This window comes from Myiozetetes cayanensis, unplaced genomic scaffold (assembly GCF_022539395.1).
Source record: "Myiozetetes cayanensis isolate MyiCay16 unplaced genomic scaffold, myiCay2020 scf5-8, whole genome shotgun sequence".
Taxonomy (NCBI): domain Eukaryota; kingdom Metazoa; phylum Chordata; class Aves; order Passeriformes; family Tyrannidae; genus Myiozetetes; species Myiozetetes cayanensis.
Window position 1 is genome coordinate 96865826 of NW_026087742.1, and position 17279 is coordinate 96883104.

Here is a 17279-nt window from a genome sequence, read left to right on the forward strand (position 1 = left end):
TTTTCCCTGCAGGATGGTACAGTATTTGACGGCAGGCCAATAGAGTCACTGTCTCTGATAGACGCGGTGATGCCTGATGTTGTTCAGACCCGACAGCAAGCGTTCAGAGAGAAACTCGCTCAGCAACAAGCCAGTGCAGCGGCAGCAGCAGCAGCAACGGCAGCGACAGCGGGAGCAACGACGACTGCTGTTTCCCAGCAGAACACACCAAAGAACGGAGAAGCCACTGTGAATGGAGAGGAGAATGGGGCACATGCAATAAGTAAGACAATATGCCGCTTCTGGGCAGTTTTTGTTTCAGCGATATTCGTGTACTTAAGTTGCAAGGTAGGGTGCAAGGTGTACTTTCTGCAAGGTGGTAGAACTAAGGGCAGTCCTTTCAGGAGGACAGGTGATTTCTAGAAAGGTTGCCAAGTGAAAGTGACGTTTCATGGCACAGTGCTGTGCTTTACTGGTCTCCTCTCAGAATCCAGAAACTTTAGATATCTTCAGAATTGCAAGTTGAAGGCAGGATCAAGAAGTGGAACTCTGTGCTCTCTCCTGAGAGCAGGCTTCATTGATATTATCAGCTTTATAGGTGCTTTTAGGTATTTGATAAAAGTTGGGACAAGCTGTAGCCAAAGCTTGTCATTTTGGCCAGGCTAGGAGAAAGATGGGTTGAAAGGCTGGGACCTGCAAGCCATGTCTGTGTAAACGTAGTACAACCAGAGTGTAGCCTTGTGCAGTAACTGTCCTATGAGCATCCATTGCCTTGGCACGGTCTTTGGCCCAATTTGGCCTATATCAGCTTCCATTCTTGTCCAATGGAGCTGAGCATAGGATTATCCGTAGCCTTACTGTCATGGTCTTTAATCCAGTTTGGACTATACCAACTATGCATCCCTGTACAGCACTGCCAAGCACAGGATGAGGAGTCATGTGTGCCAAGGACCATTCCCAGCAGAGAGCTAGGATGCACCCAACCTGTCTTGAAGGCAGAAAGGAAAATTGTTCCTCAGCCTTTTATTTAATAGCACACGCTTAGTCAAACAGTTTGCTGCAGGTATGTGATAGAAGGTCCTACCTTCCTGAGATTTCCTTGGTGTGTGGGAACAGTCAGTTCTCAAGAGCTCTGAATTCACCTTTGCTCGTGTGTGACCAAGGGAGACTGCACTCGTCTCCCTTGGATAGTTTCCCCCAATAAAAATGCAATTATTTAAATTACATTTTTCATTTGAGAAAGCAAGTGTAAAAAAAAACCACTTTTAAATGCATCAAATGCTGACATTTTGATTTTTTACAGATTTCTTCAGCTGATACGTGAAAATTTTGGGGGAATGTCTTGCTGTCTCAGGACAAGGAGAAAACAAGTTCTTAAGGTAGAAAAGTGATTATCAGTTTATCACTAATAGAGAACCACTCAGACTTATTTCCTTCTGATCTGAAGAAACATACATACTAATGTATTAATAAAAGCAAAGCTTTAAAGATCAGTTCAGGTTTATAGCCACACTCTAAGCCTTGATTTCTCAGATCTAACATTAATGATTCTCACAGCTATTTTTAATAGAAGGATTTTCACAAAGAGTTGCAGACCTTTCCTTGGAATGTTGAGAAGGAAAAGTCTTTTATGACTATTCCTGGGAGAAAATAGTAGTCCTGGGAGACCTACTGGGTGGAAAAGAATGCTGATAAGAAAGCTGTGAGAAAACTACCCAAACCTTCGTTTTTACTTTGGTTGGATTCCCTAGAACTGGCATTTGTAAGGATGGGTTTGAATAATGTGAAATAGAAAAATGATAACTGACATCCTTAGTCATTACCTGGAAGTTGCCCATATATCAACCTGTCATAAAAAGGCAGGTGAAAGAGGTCTTTGAGAAGTTATCTAGTTTGCATTTATTCTGGCACGGAGTTCTCCCTGACATGGTAAGTCTTTCCAAGGAAGTTTTAGTATATTTAATATAGTATGATTTAATTTTGTGTGTGGTATTACAAGTATAAAATGGTGGATTTAAGAAAGAGAGGAGACAACAAAAAAATAACAACAGTTTGAGGTGCAGATTCAAATACTAAATAAAAAAATCGCTGCCTTCTCTTGTTGCTTCCCAAGTAATGTTTTCAGTTTTAAGTCACTTTAAATATTATAGGAAAAAATAAAAGTCTCCATCTAGAAATGGAGCCAAACTTTGAATTGTTTTCCAACTCAGATATTTTTAGTGTCATTTGTTTCATTTTATTTGCAAAGATTGGCTTGGGTTTAAGAAAAACAAAGCTCTGGAAAGAGGACTGAGCCCTGTTCCTTTGTAACTACAGCCATAAAGAACAACCTCAATGAAAGGCCTGTTGAGGATTTAAGTAAAAAAACACATTTCCTGAGAAAAGACAAGGTTAGCACTTGGAAGATCTTAGAATATATTTTTTTTATTATTATTATTTGGAGGACATAGAGAGTTAATATTACTCACCAGTGTGAGTAATATTTTGTGTAAGTAATATTTTGAATTATTATTTAAAAAAAAAAAAGTTTCAGTCATAATAGTTGGGGGAATAAGACTTTTAATTTCCGGTCATTTGGGATTTTTAATACATTTGAAGAAAAAAATTAGAATACCATGTAGACTTAACCAGAGATCCTCTGACCTTTAGAAAATGTTTTGTGTTTACATTTGGGCAGAGTCCTCCACTGTGTGACCTGCAGACTTACATTTTTCACCTGTGAGGGTCTGCTCCACTTGGTAGAACTGCCTTCTCTTTCAGAGGCTCGCTCAGAGGCAATTTTGTGCAAATGTGCTCTTAACCAAATGCTTTCTGCTCTGAAGATACTTTAAAACAAAAGAAGCCTGTTCTTGATGGCTGCTAGATCTCTTTATTGTCCTTCCCCATGCACACATTGTGGTTGCATCCATAGGAAAGCCAAATTTTCAGGTGAGACCAGGGCTCACAAGAGCTTGTGCCATGTAAGGACCTTGCCACTCTTATGAGGGTGCCATTTTGTGCTGAGGGGGTTCTGTAGTTTTTTGATGTTACTGTAATTGTAACCATTGTACATTGCCAGTGTCTGTCTGAATTGACAAGAGCCTGAGGCAGCATCACAGAAGCATGAACTGTCCTGTTTGTTCAGTGGGGCATTTTAAGTTTTGTGCTGAACAATAACACTCTAAATATGAATGTTGCTGACTACTGATGAAAATAGGAAGAAAGCACATATAATGTGAACATTTGCAAATGATTTCTGAAAGACCCTTCGTCTTTCCATCTTTTCTCCTGAACCCGAAAGCTGTAGAGTGAAAGTCATTACAGGAAGACAATACAAAATCATCCTGCAGGTATTTCATTGCTCACAGAGGCCAGTCATTCTTGCATGTACTAATGCAGGTATCAGCTAATCAAGGTTTCTTTTTCACAGCGTGACTATTTGTGGGGTTTTTTTTCACAGCAGTTAATAACCTTCAAAGTGTGTGTCTAGGTTCCTCCATCTGGCCATGTACAAACAAAAAATATTTCTAAGTATCAGATGGCTTTGCTCTGATAGCACCTCTTGACTCTGAGACCTTGGAGTAATGGTGCTTCCCAGCTGTCATTTGGTTTTAATTGGGAGTGCAAAGCAGACCTGCCTTTAGAGTTAGGCAGGTAACAGTAGGATCCTGTGTTGTAAGAGTAGCATCTCATTTACATTTTTCAAATTACAGTGCTTGAAATATCTTCTTGATTTACCCCCAGCTTCCAGCTCACACTGTGAACAGGACACAGATGAGTGCATAGCCGTTGTCATACTGCTGTTTTTCTCATGAAAATATGCTTTAAACCTGGTGAATCTGTGCTGTGCTGAGAAATAGAGGATTGTGAGTTCGGGGCTCGTACCTTCTGGACAGTTTTAGCAGTGCTAGTTCTTCAGTGCCTGACTGCTCAGAATACCACATCAAAGCTCCCAGCTGCTAGTGTCAGGCTAAATCTCGGGTACTGGTATATCTTGACAGTATTACTTTTAGTAGTCGTACACGTAGGGAATTGTCAAGGAGAAGGCTTAACGTAGGGACTCAGCATAGGTGTAGATTTTACAAATAAGCACTTCTAATGTTTAATTTTATGCAGCAAGTCCATAGGTAATAAATGTAGTTAAAAATGCAGGTATTTTTAATTAGAAAGGAGGTGTGAAACTACTGTTAGTTGTTTTCTGGTTTTGATACTCGGTGCTGTGCAACTCACTGAGTTACATGTAGATTCCATTCTGTCTGTAACATAGGTGTGGCACAGGCATAGATTTAGGGTACTTAAACAAATATGCAATGAGAAGTGCTACTGATGTGACTCAGCATAAATTAGGCAGAGACAAACAAGGTATTTGAAAGCCTGGGTGAGGGTAGAAATCTGGATGGCAGTTGTGCAATGTCATGCAAGTCTGTTTTCCCAGTCGATGGGCAATAGCTCAGCAAAGCAGGAGCATGAGGACAGATGGCTGATTTTAAATGCCATAAACATGTGGCAATAAGAGAGCATAATTATTCTACTTGCAAACCTATGGATCTCCATATGTGATTAAAGAATGACTAACTAAAAGACTTAACCCAGAAAGAGCACTTGCATTTTGATCAGTCAGAGCAGATCAGCTGGCCAAGGCGCTGATTAGGTAACAGGAGGCTGCCTTGCCCCAGCCTGCCAGCAATCCACTCTCGGGTGTGCTTCCTGCAAAATGGGCCACACTTCTGTGTGTAGCATCTGCTGTCTGCTGTTTCAGTGTGTCACCTGTCCTTGGCTGGTGTCTTGTTTGCAGAGGATAATAATCTTGTGTTGCTGCCAGGAAGTGTAGCTAGAGCTTAATGAGGAAGATTTATACAGAAGCAGTGAAAGTCTGGAGTAAAAACATGGTTCATGATGCAAGTTGGAATGAATTGTTATTAAGAGAAATTCATCATTTAAAATTCTTTTTTTTTTTTTTTCGATTAAGGAAATAAAAGAGCTTTATAAAAATAAAGTTACTTAGGCTGCAGTCTAAAGAACCGCAGAGTTACAGCATGCATGACTCATTTGGTACTTTTCTATGTATTATGAGGTGATCACTCACCATTTCCCTGCCATGCTCTTGGAATGAGGCCCTTTCTCAGTATATTCTTTCTGAGTAGCACACGTATTACTTACAGGACACTGTGTAAGAAAATGTATGTGCTGTATGTTACTTTTTTAAAGTATTTTAAAAATCTATAAGTAATTTTTAATTAAGCCAGCTTAAAAAAATGTACTTAAATAAATGCTGACTGTTTTGGGGAAGAAAAGCTACATGTAGCGATACAAAATATTTTGGAAAGCTCTACATTTTGAGGAAATGTCATAAGTTTGAATTGCTGTAGGGAAAAAATAGACTAATATGGTCAGTGACACAACACAGTATTATTTATAGTGTATATATTGATGTAAACTTTAGGCCGTGGGTAGCTAGCTTGTTTTTACAGCAGACCTAACTGCATCTTGTAAACTACTTTTTCTGATCTGTCTCATTACAGATAATCATTCAAAGCCAATGGAAATTGACGGGGATGTTGAAATTCCTCCTAACAAAGCAACAGTCCTTCGGGGCCATGAATCAGAGGTGTTCATCTGTGCCTGGAACCCTGTCAGTGACCTGTTAGCATCTGGGTAAGACCATGACTGAAGCCAGATTCTGCAATTAGAGTATATTTAGAGATGGCAGGAACTTCTAAGTGTATTTGGGTATGAATGAGTATTCTCCAGGCTGTTTTTTCAGCCTGCAGCAGGTTTTTTTTTTTCAGCAGTACTGTACCTGTATAACAGTTAAGTAATTACAAGGTGATGCAGAATATGAAGCATTTGCACATTTAAGATGTGCACTCTGTGGCCCTGAATACAGTCAATTTTTTTAAAATATTTTTAAAATCACTATGGATAATTCCCAGAATATTTGAAATTTGTGTAATCTACTGCTCTTGGTTAATGGTTCACATTGAAGTCTCAGAAAGTCATTGGAATCCATGTTTTCTTTTTAAAAGTATAGAGATGGGGGTCTTCAGAGTGGACCTGTGTTTGTCCAATGAGCTGAACATTAGGGAGAGGAAATTTTTGTTTTAGTGTCATTGGAAGGAAATCCAGTCTGTCTTCTACAGGACTGCTCAGTGATGACCACCACAGCATGGCAAGTGGGTCAGTCAGGAGACTGACTTACAAAAAGCACTTTTGATCCAAAGAAAAGTACCATTGTAAACATACCCCAAGAACTACATACAGGCACTGTTGGAATCTGTGTTTGTTCATGCTTGAAGTTAAACTTTAACATGAAGGCTAAATATAAGAAGTCTAGCTGGGAACATGGAGGAAAACTGATCTAAGTTAGAGGAGGTAAATCACTCAAGGTTACGTAGCATTATTAGAATACCTTTCTCACAAGGAAGAGGAGAGTCCTTATTTTATTTCCATCTTTTTGCAAGATCATGAGAATAGTCTTCATGTCTTCGTTCACTTAATACATGAGAATAAGGAATTACGGTGTAAATGGGAAAGAAAATTCAAGTAAATACCAGCTTGGATAAACAGCAGAGATCTCTAAGAAAGTGAAGATAGAAATTTCCAAAAAATAATTTCAGACAACAAATTGAATTCTTGTAAACCAGATCCTGCTGAATATGCTTCATTCTGGAATGCTTTGTTTCAGGCCTGGTAGTACTTTTAGCATTTGTAGCACTAACATTCATTTCAAGCAAGTCATTGCTTGCCATACTGGACTGCTTCCCTAGGATCCGTGGTTCACAGTCCTAGTGTTCACATTTAATAAGCCAGAGTATGTAGTGCAGTGACTGAGGAACCAGTCTGTGTTTAACTTTGCCTCAGGGTGCTAAGCACTGTTAGATGGACCTCTGGGACAGTGGTATCTTACACAGCTTCAGGTAAACCTGGAGGATGATAATGAGAACCATTAGTCAGATATCCAAGATAGAGGAGTACCCTGTCACTACCCTTTCAATGAAGCTTTACCCTTCAGTGTAATTTTTTTTAATATGCTTTGCTACTGACTGTAGAAGCACATAAATATACTGATGTGTATTTACTCTTGTTACGAAGTACAGTCAAGTGCTGTGTCTCATGGAGACTAAACAGCAATGCAATGGCAATGCAGATAATTTAGATCCATGTGCATCTTGATCAGATTTTAGCCTGCTCATGAGAAACAAAGTAGGGACGCAGTTTAGCCTTTGGGTAAGGCAGCTGCCAGTGCCTGACAAAGCTTATGTGACTGAAATGGCATGGAATGCATGGAAGAGAATGAAACTGAAGGAAGAGAGCTGAGTGATTATGCCACTGCACAAAGAAGCCTTTGAGATGTCTGGTGCCAGCTATTATCTGCAGGTAAACTCTGTGTTACAGCACCAATTGAACAAGGGGGAGAAACTCCCTGAGATCTACAGTGTGCTGCAGTTCTGTTTGCCCTTTACAAAGTAATGATTCAAAAAAGAAGACCGCAGTTAGTCTGATGCATGAACGTCAAATTACTAGATTCTATAATAGCCATATTGTGCTACCCAGTCCATAGTTTTCTTCTTGTTTCCCATCTGCTTGATTGTACCCATCTGTTGTCTTAAAAAATACATTTCAAAACCTAACTGTTAAATAGAGGAATTAATAACACATTTGTTTTGTTTATAAAGTGCTGAATCAAATCTCAGTTCATGGCAAAGTATTTTCTTCAAGCCTTGTTATGCAAACAATAAGTTTTTCTAACAATTAGCAGCAGCAGTTTAGACAGCAACCTGATGTAATCCTCAAAGAACCAGAAGAATAGTGCAGGTTCAGAACCTAATCTGAAGCAAGCTATTTAAGAGGAATATAGCATGAATTACCCAAAACTAGAGCATTGCTTTTCAGATTTAGGAAGTATCCCACTGAGAGAAAGGGATTTTGATATTTAATGTCACATTTACCCGGTTGCTGATTTTTTAGTGTGTGAACACTGGGACAGGAATATATACTCTGGCCTTTGCAAAGAGCTGTTTCAAAATACAATATAGAGACAGGAATTTCTCTGATCAAATAGGTAAAAAAAATATATTCTGCAGCTGCTCTTCCTCCTCCACCACGCCCATAACCCTTAAAGCTGAGAATGGGGAGACTAGAAATACCAGTAAAGGCTATCAAAGGCATGACTGTCACCAGATGCCTCTGAGAAGAATGCTTAGATGTTATGAACAGAAGCATTATAATAATACAGTGAAGGGGGTGCATACAGCCATGTATGTATTTAGCCTTGATGAAAGAAATCAACATTCCAAAACAAACAATTGCAGGGTGTTTTGGACGGGTTAAAAAGAAAAGAAAAAATAGGTGCTTGAGTAAATCTCAAGATTTGGACGCTGCCAGCCATAAGTCCAAAAACTGATTTCTTCCATAGTTATCTTTCAGTATCTAAGTTTTAATTTTATGACACATTTAAATTGTTGCAGATGGTTATGTTCCCTGGGTAGTGTAGAAACCCATTACAGCTGCATCCACATTAGTAAACTAACCATGCCTGGGAATATTCCTAGGCACCGAGGCCAGCTGGCACAAAACGGCTGGTGTCTGTGCTAGCAAACTGCCCTGGCTGCCAAACAAACTGCACACTGGGAATCGTCTCTGGACATTGAAACCATCAAGCCATGCCCAGGAGTTATTCAGAGAGAACATCAGGGCCCCAAGAAGACTGCTAATTAAAACCAGCCAAAATCTGGCCAGGGAATAACCTGTCAGTTTGCTTGCACAGGTCATCATGGTCCAGTGACACAGGGTGTTCTCAACGTGCTTGAATTTCCCAGTGTGGAAGTGGATGGACTGTGAATGTCAAGGCTGCTAGAGCCTTGAACTCCGAAAGCTTTTCCAGTTGAATTCAGGATGTTTCTGTCATCATGTTCCACTGCTGCTTCCAAGAGTGTGTTCTGTTCTGTGACATCCAACCATACCCTTCAAGTAATTCATGTAGCCGTGAAGCAGAGGGACCTGGCCTCATTACTAAAACCCAACAGTAGGTTTCTTTGCTTGTCTTTGCTGATCTGTGCCAGCCTCTCTCACACAGGGGAACTTTGTCTCTTGCAAATCGCTCTGTGCACCTTTGCTCTCCCTAGTCAGCAAAATAATTATCCATAAAAGCTGTTGTCCAAGATCTTTCAGTTCTGGCTCTGTCTCTCCAAAGCAAGAAAAGATGTTTCCAGGCCATCTGCTGTCACGGTCTCTGGGTTTTATATAACACTTCAGGTTACTGTACCCCTCATACCAGTGGTTTAGGTTCCACTGTACATTACCTTTCTGAATAATCCTTTTGAATTACCAGGTTGAGGGTGTTTTTCACACACCACCCCTGCCATGTTAGTGCCAGGTATTAATTCTGCTAATTGTAAGTACTTATTCATTAGCAGATGACTGTATTGGGACTGTTTTCCTCAGTGCATCAAATGCATTAATGCAAAGTGGTCAGCTATTAGGGGGGGTCTACTTGAATAACATGTTGCAGGGAGCAATGTTGTAGAATCAGTGGGACAGAGATCTCCCTCAGGATACCTATGAGGCACTTCCCTCTACTCATTGCCTAGGAGGACTAGGTACTTGCTTTAGGAGACCTACTTGATTAAGGAAAAGTTAGGTGTCATAAAAGTTATGAGGAGTTTTCCTTCCCTTTATGCTTTTAACAATCTCTTTTAAAATAAAAAATAAAAACTCTAATTTCTTGGAGCCAGAAAGTGTTAAATACACATTAGCAATATTGCATCTCAAAATAACAGTGATTGTAAGCCTTGCAGCTGAAGAGCATACTCAGGCAGGAGAGCATAAAATAAAATTCTTTCAGAACTAGCCTTCTTAAAATTTGGGCGTACTCTACCATGGTGCAAACACGTATACCTACTACTCAAGTGGTCATGACTTGCATGTTGGAAAGAGCTGCTTTATCATGCAGATAGAAATGCTTCTGTGAGCTAAGGAGATTAAATATCTTACTGAATTTTGCTTGAACTATGGTCCTCTAATAAGGCAGGGTTCATTGAATTGTTCAGCAGAAATCAGAATATTTTCCACAGCAGAGAATACTCTTTTTTTTTTTTCCCCAGCAACAAAAGGGAAGACACACAAATACCCCTGCCACACACTGGTAGGCTTATAAAGCCTCTCTGCAGGGACACATAATAGCTTATGTAGCCTTAGGAAGAAGAAAATGGAAAAACAAAATTAAAATATTGGAAAATAAGATTGCCCAGGCCTTGCCAGAAAACTGACTAAATAAAACTGTTGAAAAACAAAACATAACCCTTTTAGAACTAGCAAATAGGATATTGTATTTGATAGCCAAGTGGCTGAGTACTTTATTCACAGGGTCCAATAACAAACTGGATTATTACCATGAGGGCAGGACTGTCCTGGAGTCTTACATAGTGGAGAAACCAGCACTGAAGGAATTTCCTACTTAGCATGTTAACCAATAAAACAGGCCTTGAAAGACTTATATTCCCACTATTGTTAATCATCACAATTAAATATGTTCCTTAACTTCTGAGCCTCATAATTAACTTTGTTAATTTTCTGGACAATATGTGTGAAATTGTCAGTTTTTCAGACCTCTGAAGAAGTAAGGATTTATATTACAGTCACTGCTCTATGTGGTGGCCAGAATTGCCCTGATCTGAATTATTTCTTAAGCACTTACATGAAAGATAATGTGCCAAAAATTAAAGAATGGCTGTACAGCAGTAGCTAGGCAAAGCCCTGGCCAGCCATCACATCTCAGCTTGGCACAAAAGGTTCAGAGGAGATGGAGGCACATTCCCCACGTGCCATGACCCAGCAGAGCTCAGAGCCACTGATACAGGCAGAGACGTTTTTGCTTTTACAGTTGAACTGTTGTTTGTGTAAAATTTGGCTAAATTATTGGTAAAATAATGCACAGAGATCAATGAAGTTTAGTAATTGCATGGTCAATATTTGCACTTGAAGACATGTCAAGTATTTAAAATTTGCCTGGGATTTTTAGTATAAATAATTAAAATGCTTTACTAGTACGCCAATAGAAAATTTAATATTCACTTGTGATGGATTTCCTTTTCAGTAAAACACGGCTTATCAAAGCAAAAATCTCAGGTTTTTAGTCTTCAAAAAGAGACTTTTCCTCCTTGTTAGTGTATAGGAAAGGAAGTTTTAGTTATTACTTTAAAAAAAGGGAAAGCTGACATATCAGGTATCTCAGCACTGGAATTGCATCTAAACTGTATGAATTCTTGGATGTATAAGAGAGATTCTAATTCTTCTCCAGGTTTCTATGTACATGTAAATAAAAATTGCCTTCTGGGCAAAACAAGCAATCCAGGGTACTTTGGTTGTTTTGGGTTTTGTTGTTATTGATTGTTTTTAAAAGAAGGAGGAGGGGGAGTGAGAGAAAAATCCCAATTAACTAGAAATCATATTATCTTCCACTCCATTGCAAATTAATTTCTGACCTCAGAAATGTTTATCATTAGAAGAAAGATTTATGCAAAGTCAAAATAAATATATTATTTACAAGCAGATAATGATAAACTCTTCCTCCTCAAAACTTTTTCTTAGCAAAATCAGGGTTTCAACCTGCATTAAAAACACCTCTGTAGAAAATAATTGGCCTATAAAATAGATCAAAATCGTGATGCTGTCTCTGTCTTGTTCTATTAGGTCGATAACTATTTTGCCTTTTTCTGACAACATGAGCTAAGCAGCCCACCTACAGACAGCAAAGGACCCTGTAGACATGAATTTAGAAAATGAAATAAAGATTTTAAAAAATAATTTAAATTGCCTTTCTACTTTCCTAATCTTGAAGTTTTGTAGCTTGATTTAATGCGGAGAGGCTGTTTTACAAGACACTTTCTGTCAAAGGCTGTGTTCTGGTCTGTCTGAACACAAGTACGTTATGAACAGGCCATGGCCAGATTAAAGGCAGCCTTAAGTTCCCCTCCTGCTCCTGCAGTAGCTGTCAGAGGAACCCCAGCAGGACCAGGGAGCTGACACTGCAGCACCTCTGTCACAGTGCTAGAGGTCCACTTCCTGAGGCTGCTGCCAAGGTGACACTCCACAGCCCTGCAGGTGCTGATCCTGCGGGTCCTGTCACACTGTGCTCAGAGCCTGCAGCAACTCCGAGAACACCAGGCAAGCCTTTGGGAGCTCATGTGCACGCTTTTTATGGGAGGCACGTGGCACAGCCGGTGTGTGTCTGTCTCCATTGTCTCTCCTCAGGGTTATGTTTGTAATAGTGTCTTGCCCCAGAGTATCTCAGTTATGGTGATACCAGCGTTCAGGTATGAAGTGCAAAATGTAGAAAGTGTATGTATTTTGGGTAAAACTTCTTTGGATAAACTAAATTATTATGTGGATTCAGATGATAGATACAATTTAAATGTGTGTTAACATTTTTTAAAGAGTATATGGAGCGCAGAAGGATTTGGAAAGAAAAAATTAAATTTTAAATTAAAATTTAAAAAGTTAAATTTTAAAATTGAAGTTTGGTGGGCTTAGGGGAAGGTAGTTGGATTTGCTCTGGGCGGTGCACAGGAGAAACAACAAAATTCTCAGGAGGTTCAATGACTTTTACTTGCAAAATTTAGAACATTCTGATAGAACAAGACAATTGGCAAACTTTAACTTAGCAATCTTTAAAACATCCAGACAAAGTAAGGCACTTCTCAAACCTTGACTTGGCAAACTTTAGGACACACAATCATCCGCTCCCGTTAGAGTGTGGAACTGTTGGCTCTCCCACCTACCCAGAGCTCGCCCTGCTCCCCCTCCACTTCCTGGTTGTTTCGAGCCAGTCAACCATTCCTCCAGTCTCTTACAAGGCCATAATATTCTCTCAGTGAAAACAGAAATAGCAGTTTTTACAGTTTGCTGGGTCGGCACGAAGAGGAGTTTTCAGCTCTGCACAATTGCTTTTATAGATCCGGAGACTCAACGGCCAGAATATGGAATCTCAATGAAAACAGCAACAGCGGTTCCACTCAACTAGTTCTGAGGCACTGCATAAGAGAAGGAGGACACGATGTCCCCAGCAATAAGGATGTGACTTCATTGGACTGGAATGTAAGCTAACTTCTAAGACTGTGCGTGGTTTTTAACTCTCTAAATTTAATTCAGAGGCGATTACAGCTGCTGCTCCATATCTTTTATATCCGAGGTGACCAGAAGCTCTGTCCTAACCTACTGACCTCCAGTTTCAAATACTCATAATAGCTGAACTTTCCCCTACAGGCTGTAATTTTCCAGGACTGTTGCCATCTTCAAGCTTAACAATTATATATTTATATCTCTATTTTAAGAGCATGGGTAAAAATAAACTTAGCTAACTTTAAGAATTAAGATTAAGCAAGCAATCTTTGTAATAATGAATCCTAATTAATAATGTATTTGCATTCTGTACTTAACTTTATTTTAGCATGTATGGAGATAAAAGCACCAGTGAAGGTTTTTCTGATGTTGGACTCTTGAGACCCCCTGTTACTTGAATTACGCTGTGCACAGCAAAACATACTTTCTTTATCTTGGTAGGAGCATGTGTAGTCGTTCTATCTTTACCCACCCACCTTCTGGATGAAACTGTATTGCCTGATCCCTTTTTTACTTTAATCCTGCAAAACTTCCTATCTTAGGTAATATGCTCCTGCGCAGAGAATACTGAAGTGAGCTGAGCAGGAAAGGAATTTTTAAGAATCCCCAGTGTCTGGGCAGTGTCCTTGGGCAGCTTTAAGGGTGCTTCATGTCTCCTTTCTACCACGAAACATTATAAAAAGAGCTTACAAGACCCTGCAGGAACCTCAGTTAATCTTGAGATCATTTGTGTTCTCTCTGTTTTTCTGATATTAGTACAGACAGAGTGATCACATTAGTCTTGTTTTCATAGGAAAACAGATTAAAAATTAAGAACCAGAAAGGATTCTCAGCAGTTTTGTACAGTCTCAGTTGCTGGCCAGAGACCAAGATTTGATTAATCTTCACTGCAATATTATTGTCCTTCAGGTGAGCTAGGTGCTTCACAAAAGCAAAAGATAAGGCCACTGCACAAGGTAGTTTTCCCTTACATATTTTATATTTGCGCAATGAAAGAACTTGGTGAATAGTACAAAAAGTAGAGGTAGGTTAACAAAGCAAATAAAACTCAAAATGTTCATCACTTGTTTCCTATGGATATCACAGTGAAGAAAAATAGTTTGAAAAAACTGAATCGAGGAGTAGAAAAAGAGTAATTGACAGAGGGAAACATGCAGTGGATGCAGAACAGTTATGAGAAAAGTTGTCCGAAACAAATAAAGCATGTCTAGTTTTTCCTGTAGTAGTTCCTTACGTTTCCAGACTTCACTGATCACAGTATTTTACTTGCATTGTGTTGAAACTCAAGGTAAAGAAATGTTCCTAATTCAAACACTTGAATGCTTCCAATGTACTTCGAGTTTTCCAAAAAGTGTGAATTACCACGAACCCATTTGGATTAGCTGTATATCTAGTCCCTGAGCTTTCCTTTCCTTTTTCTTTTTGCCGTTAATACCTTTGTTCTCATCAGCGGTCCAGATAAGAGTAAATCACAGTGAGGTTAGGTTGGCTTAGGTTTTGGTGTTTTCCCCCATCTTTATTATATATTTGAATTACATCTACAACTGCTCTGACTTTTGCAGGGTTGGAGTGGGCATATGTTTCAAAGGGTCATTTTATGCTTTTTCTTAATTTTCTATTCATAAAGCTAGAAATGACATGTGCCTTTATTGTTTATTTAGAACCACAATATTAATCATATTTCCCTGTGAAATTTTCACACTGGTGATACTGAATCAGTTCCTGTCTGGTTTATGTGATTTATGTTATAGTAAGAAAGGTTATTTCTGCAGGTCATATTCACATCATGATACCAAAGGTTGGATTCATCTCCCATAGATTTAACCATCTAAACTAGTCATCTAGACACACTTTAAGTCAGCAGAAACAGCAACACATGCCTTTTTGCTGGTCTGGGCATAATCTGAAGCAGATGGAATCATGAATTACACTCCAGACGTTCAGTTGTATGACTCTGTTAGTTATACAGAGAGACCAGAGTGCACTTTCAAACTAACTCCTGACTTCTGGATACCTGGCAATAAATGAGATGAATCTCACTCTTAATCCAGGTGCTGAAATGCTGAAAGACTAAACGCCCAGCTCCAACAGTATCCATCTCACCAGATGGAAGAGTCAAGTTCCATTTTCATTATTTTCGTTGTAGTCTAGTCACTGCAGCATCGTTGGCTTCACAGGAGATACATTTCCATGAAGGGTTCCTTCCAGGAGAATATGTGTAATTTGCTGATTCATGGGCTTTTTTTTCTCTTAATTGGGCCCCACGAATCCAACTTGTCTCAGGCTGTCCATCATGGTACTGTGCCCCTGAGCACATGTGGAAGTGTGTGTTCAGACAAGTAGAAAGCAGTTTCTTGGTGGTAGATAGCATTCAAGGTGTTAACTGGGATGGCTTAGGAGTTTAGGTCTTTTTTCCAGGTAAAGGTGCATGAATTTCACTGAACTGGGATTTAGTCTGGGTTTAGGTGACTTGTTGATGTCTTATGGGCTCTTTATGTCTAAGAAGTAGTGTCTGTTTGTTATCTGGAAGAAGCCCACAGAACTTGTTATATCTTGTGGGTTTTTTCTAATCTTTTTGATTAAATTACTCATATTTGATGGTATAGCCCAGTATTTCACTGTATGTTAGAGGGTTTTATTTCCTCTGTGCTGTCTGCAGTAATAACCTTTAGTTTAAATCATCTGTCTCAATGAGTGGATCAGAATTCCCATAAATCACAATTGGCAAACCTTAAAAAAGAAGAAAAGTGTTTGATTGAAGTAGATTTCATCTTGTATTGACCTGTAACATTTATATATATCCCAACAGAGTGATGGAACACTATTGGCTACAGGCTCATATGATGGTTTTGCAAGAATATGGACAGAAGATGGTAAGTCAAACAACATTTATTTTCTTAAACATCAAACAACAGTGAACTATAATATGTCTAATTTGTAAGCAAATTGTAATAATAACCTTTTCTTTATTCCAGGTAACCTTGCAAGCACCTTAGGTCAACATAAAGGTCCAATATTTGCCCTGAAATGGAACAAAAAGGGGAATTATATTTTAAGTGCTGGTGTTGATAAAGTGAGTTTTAAAAATATGCTATTGTAACATAAATATGTTGATCAATGAGCTTATGCTGCTGAATTCCTTAAGATTATTTTCTTCTGCCTCAGACATCCTGGAGACTTTGCATTTCTTTAATATGTTTTAGTGCATGCTGATTACATTTTTATTGTGTACTATTTTTATTGAAAATATTTTATTAATATAAAAAAAAGTGTAAAATTGTATGTTAAGCGTGTCTCAGTTAAGGAAAGAACTGTACTTAATTTTGTAGTTTTATCAACTAACTATTGACAGAAAGGAAGTGATCGTAAGAATATTGCACCTCTTAGCTCATCTAATTATTGAAACACTTTCATTTGCATAAAATATATATGGCTGCCTAAGCAAATATGCAAAAAAAATAGTAGTTCTGAACTCAAAATCAAGCAAAACATAGTAGCTACAGCTGAGTGCACATTAGAGATTAAAATGAACAGATGACTGATGATGATGAGCGCAAATCCATTAAAACTGAAACTGAGAAGTATGCAGCATTCATCCTGCCTAACTTTCCATGTCTAAAAATTATATGCATATGTCATCCTTGGCTTCCTTTATAAAATTCAGAGAGAAAAATGGCACTTCCAAGTGATGTGCTGCATGGCCTCTGTTCCAGAGAGATGCACTGACAGTGCTTCTCTCCAGCAGCTGGCAGAGGGAGTCTGTGGAAACTAGCTGAGACTTGTACATTTGATTTGTAGGCTAGATTTTCACATCCTTCCCTTTAATAGTGGCTTATACTTGGTATATATTCAGTGACACTGGTCTTCCAATGGTAGTTCCATTATTCTGGCAAACTTGCATTCTCAGTAAAAGCAGCGATTCTTTAGATGATCCATTCTCAGCAGGATGATGCATCCTTAATTTATTTTCTGGAAGTATATACTCCCAATAAATTGACAGATCACTCAGAAGGTGGTGTTGAGCTCTACAGGGGACATGCTTACGTGTGCTGTGAGCATGGATTAAAACCTGTAGTAAGCCAGTTACACTCTAGTCTGTCCCACCTCAGTGGCAAGAAATTACTCTGCTGATAGATAAACATTTCACCTGTTGGTTTGATTGTTAGAAATGTAGTTCAGCATAGTTTCAGAGTAGAATGCAA

General features: G+C 38.9%; 1 protein-coding gene across 2 annotated transcripts in view; it reads left to right on the forward strand.

Moving 5' to 3' along the window:
- The window catches only part of TBL1X (transducin beta like 1 X-linked), a 196078-nt gene that overhangs the window by 163661 nt on the left and 15138 nt on the right, over positions 1-17279 (forward strand). For both annotated transcript variants that reach the window (XM_050332393.1, XM_050332394.1), the window contains exons 6-10: positions 13-262; positions 5481-5613; positions 12912-13053; positions 15887-15950; positions 16053-16150. In XM_050332393.1, coding sequence (XP_050188350.1) covers positions 13-262; positions 5481-5613; positions 12912-13053; positions 15887-15950; positions 16053-16150 — 687 coding nt within the window. The remainder of the gene's footprint in view (positions 1-12; positions 263-5480; positions 5614-12911; positions 13054-15886; positions 15951-16052; positions 16151-17279) is intronic.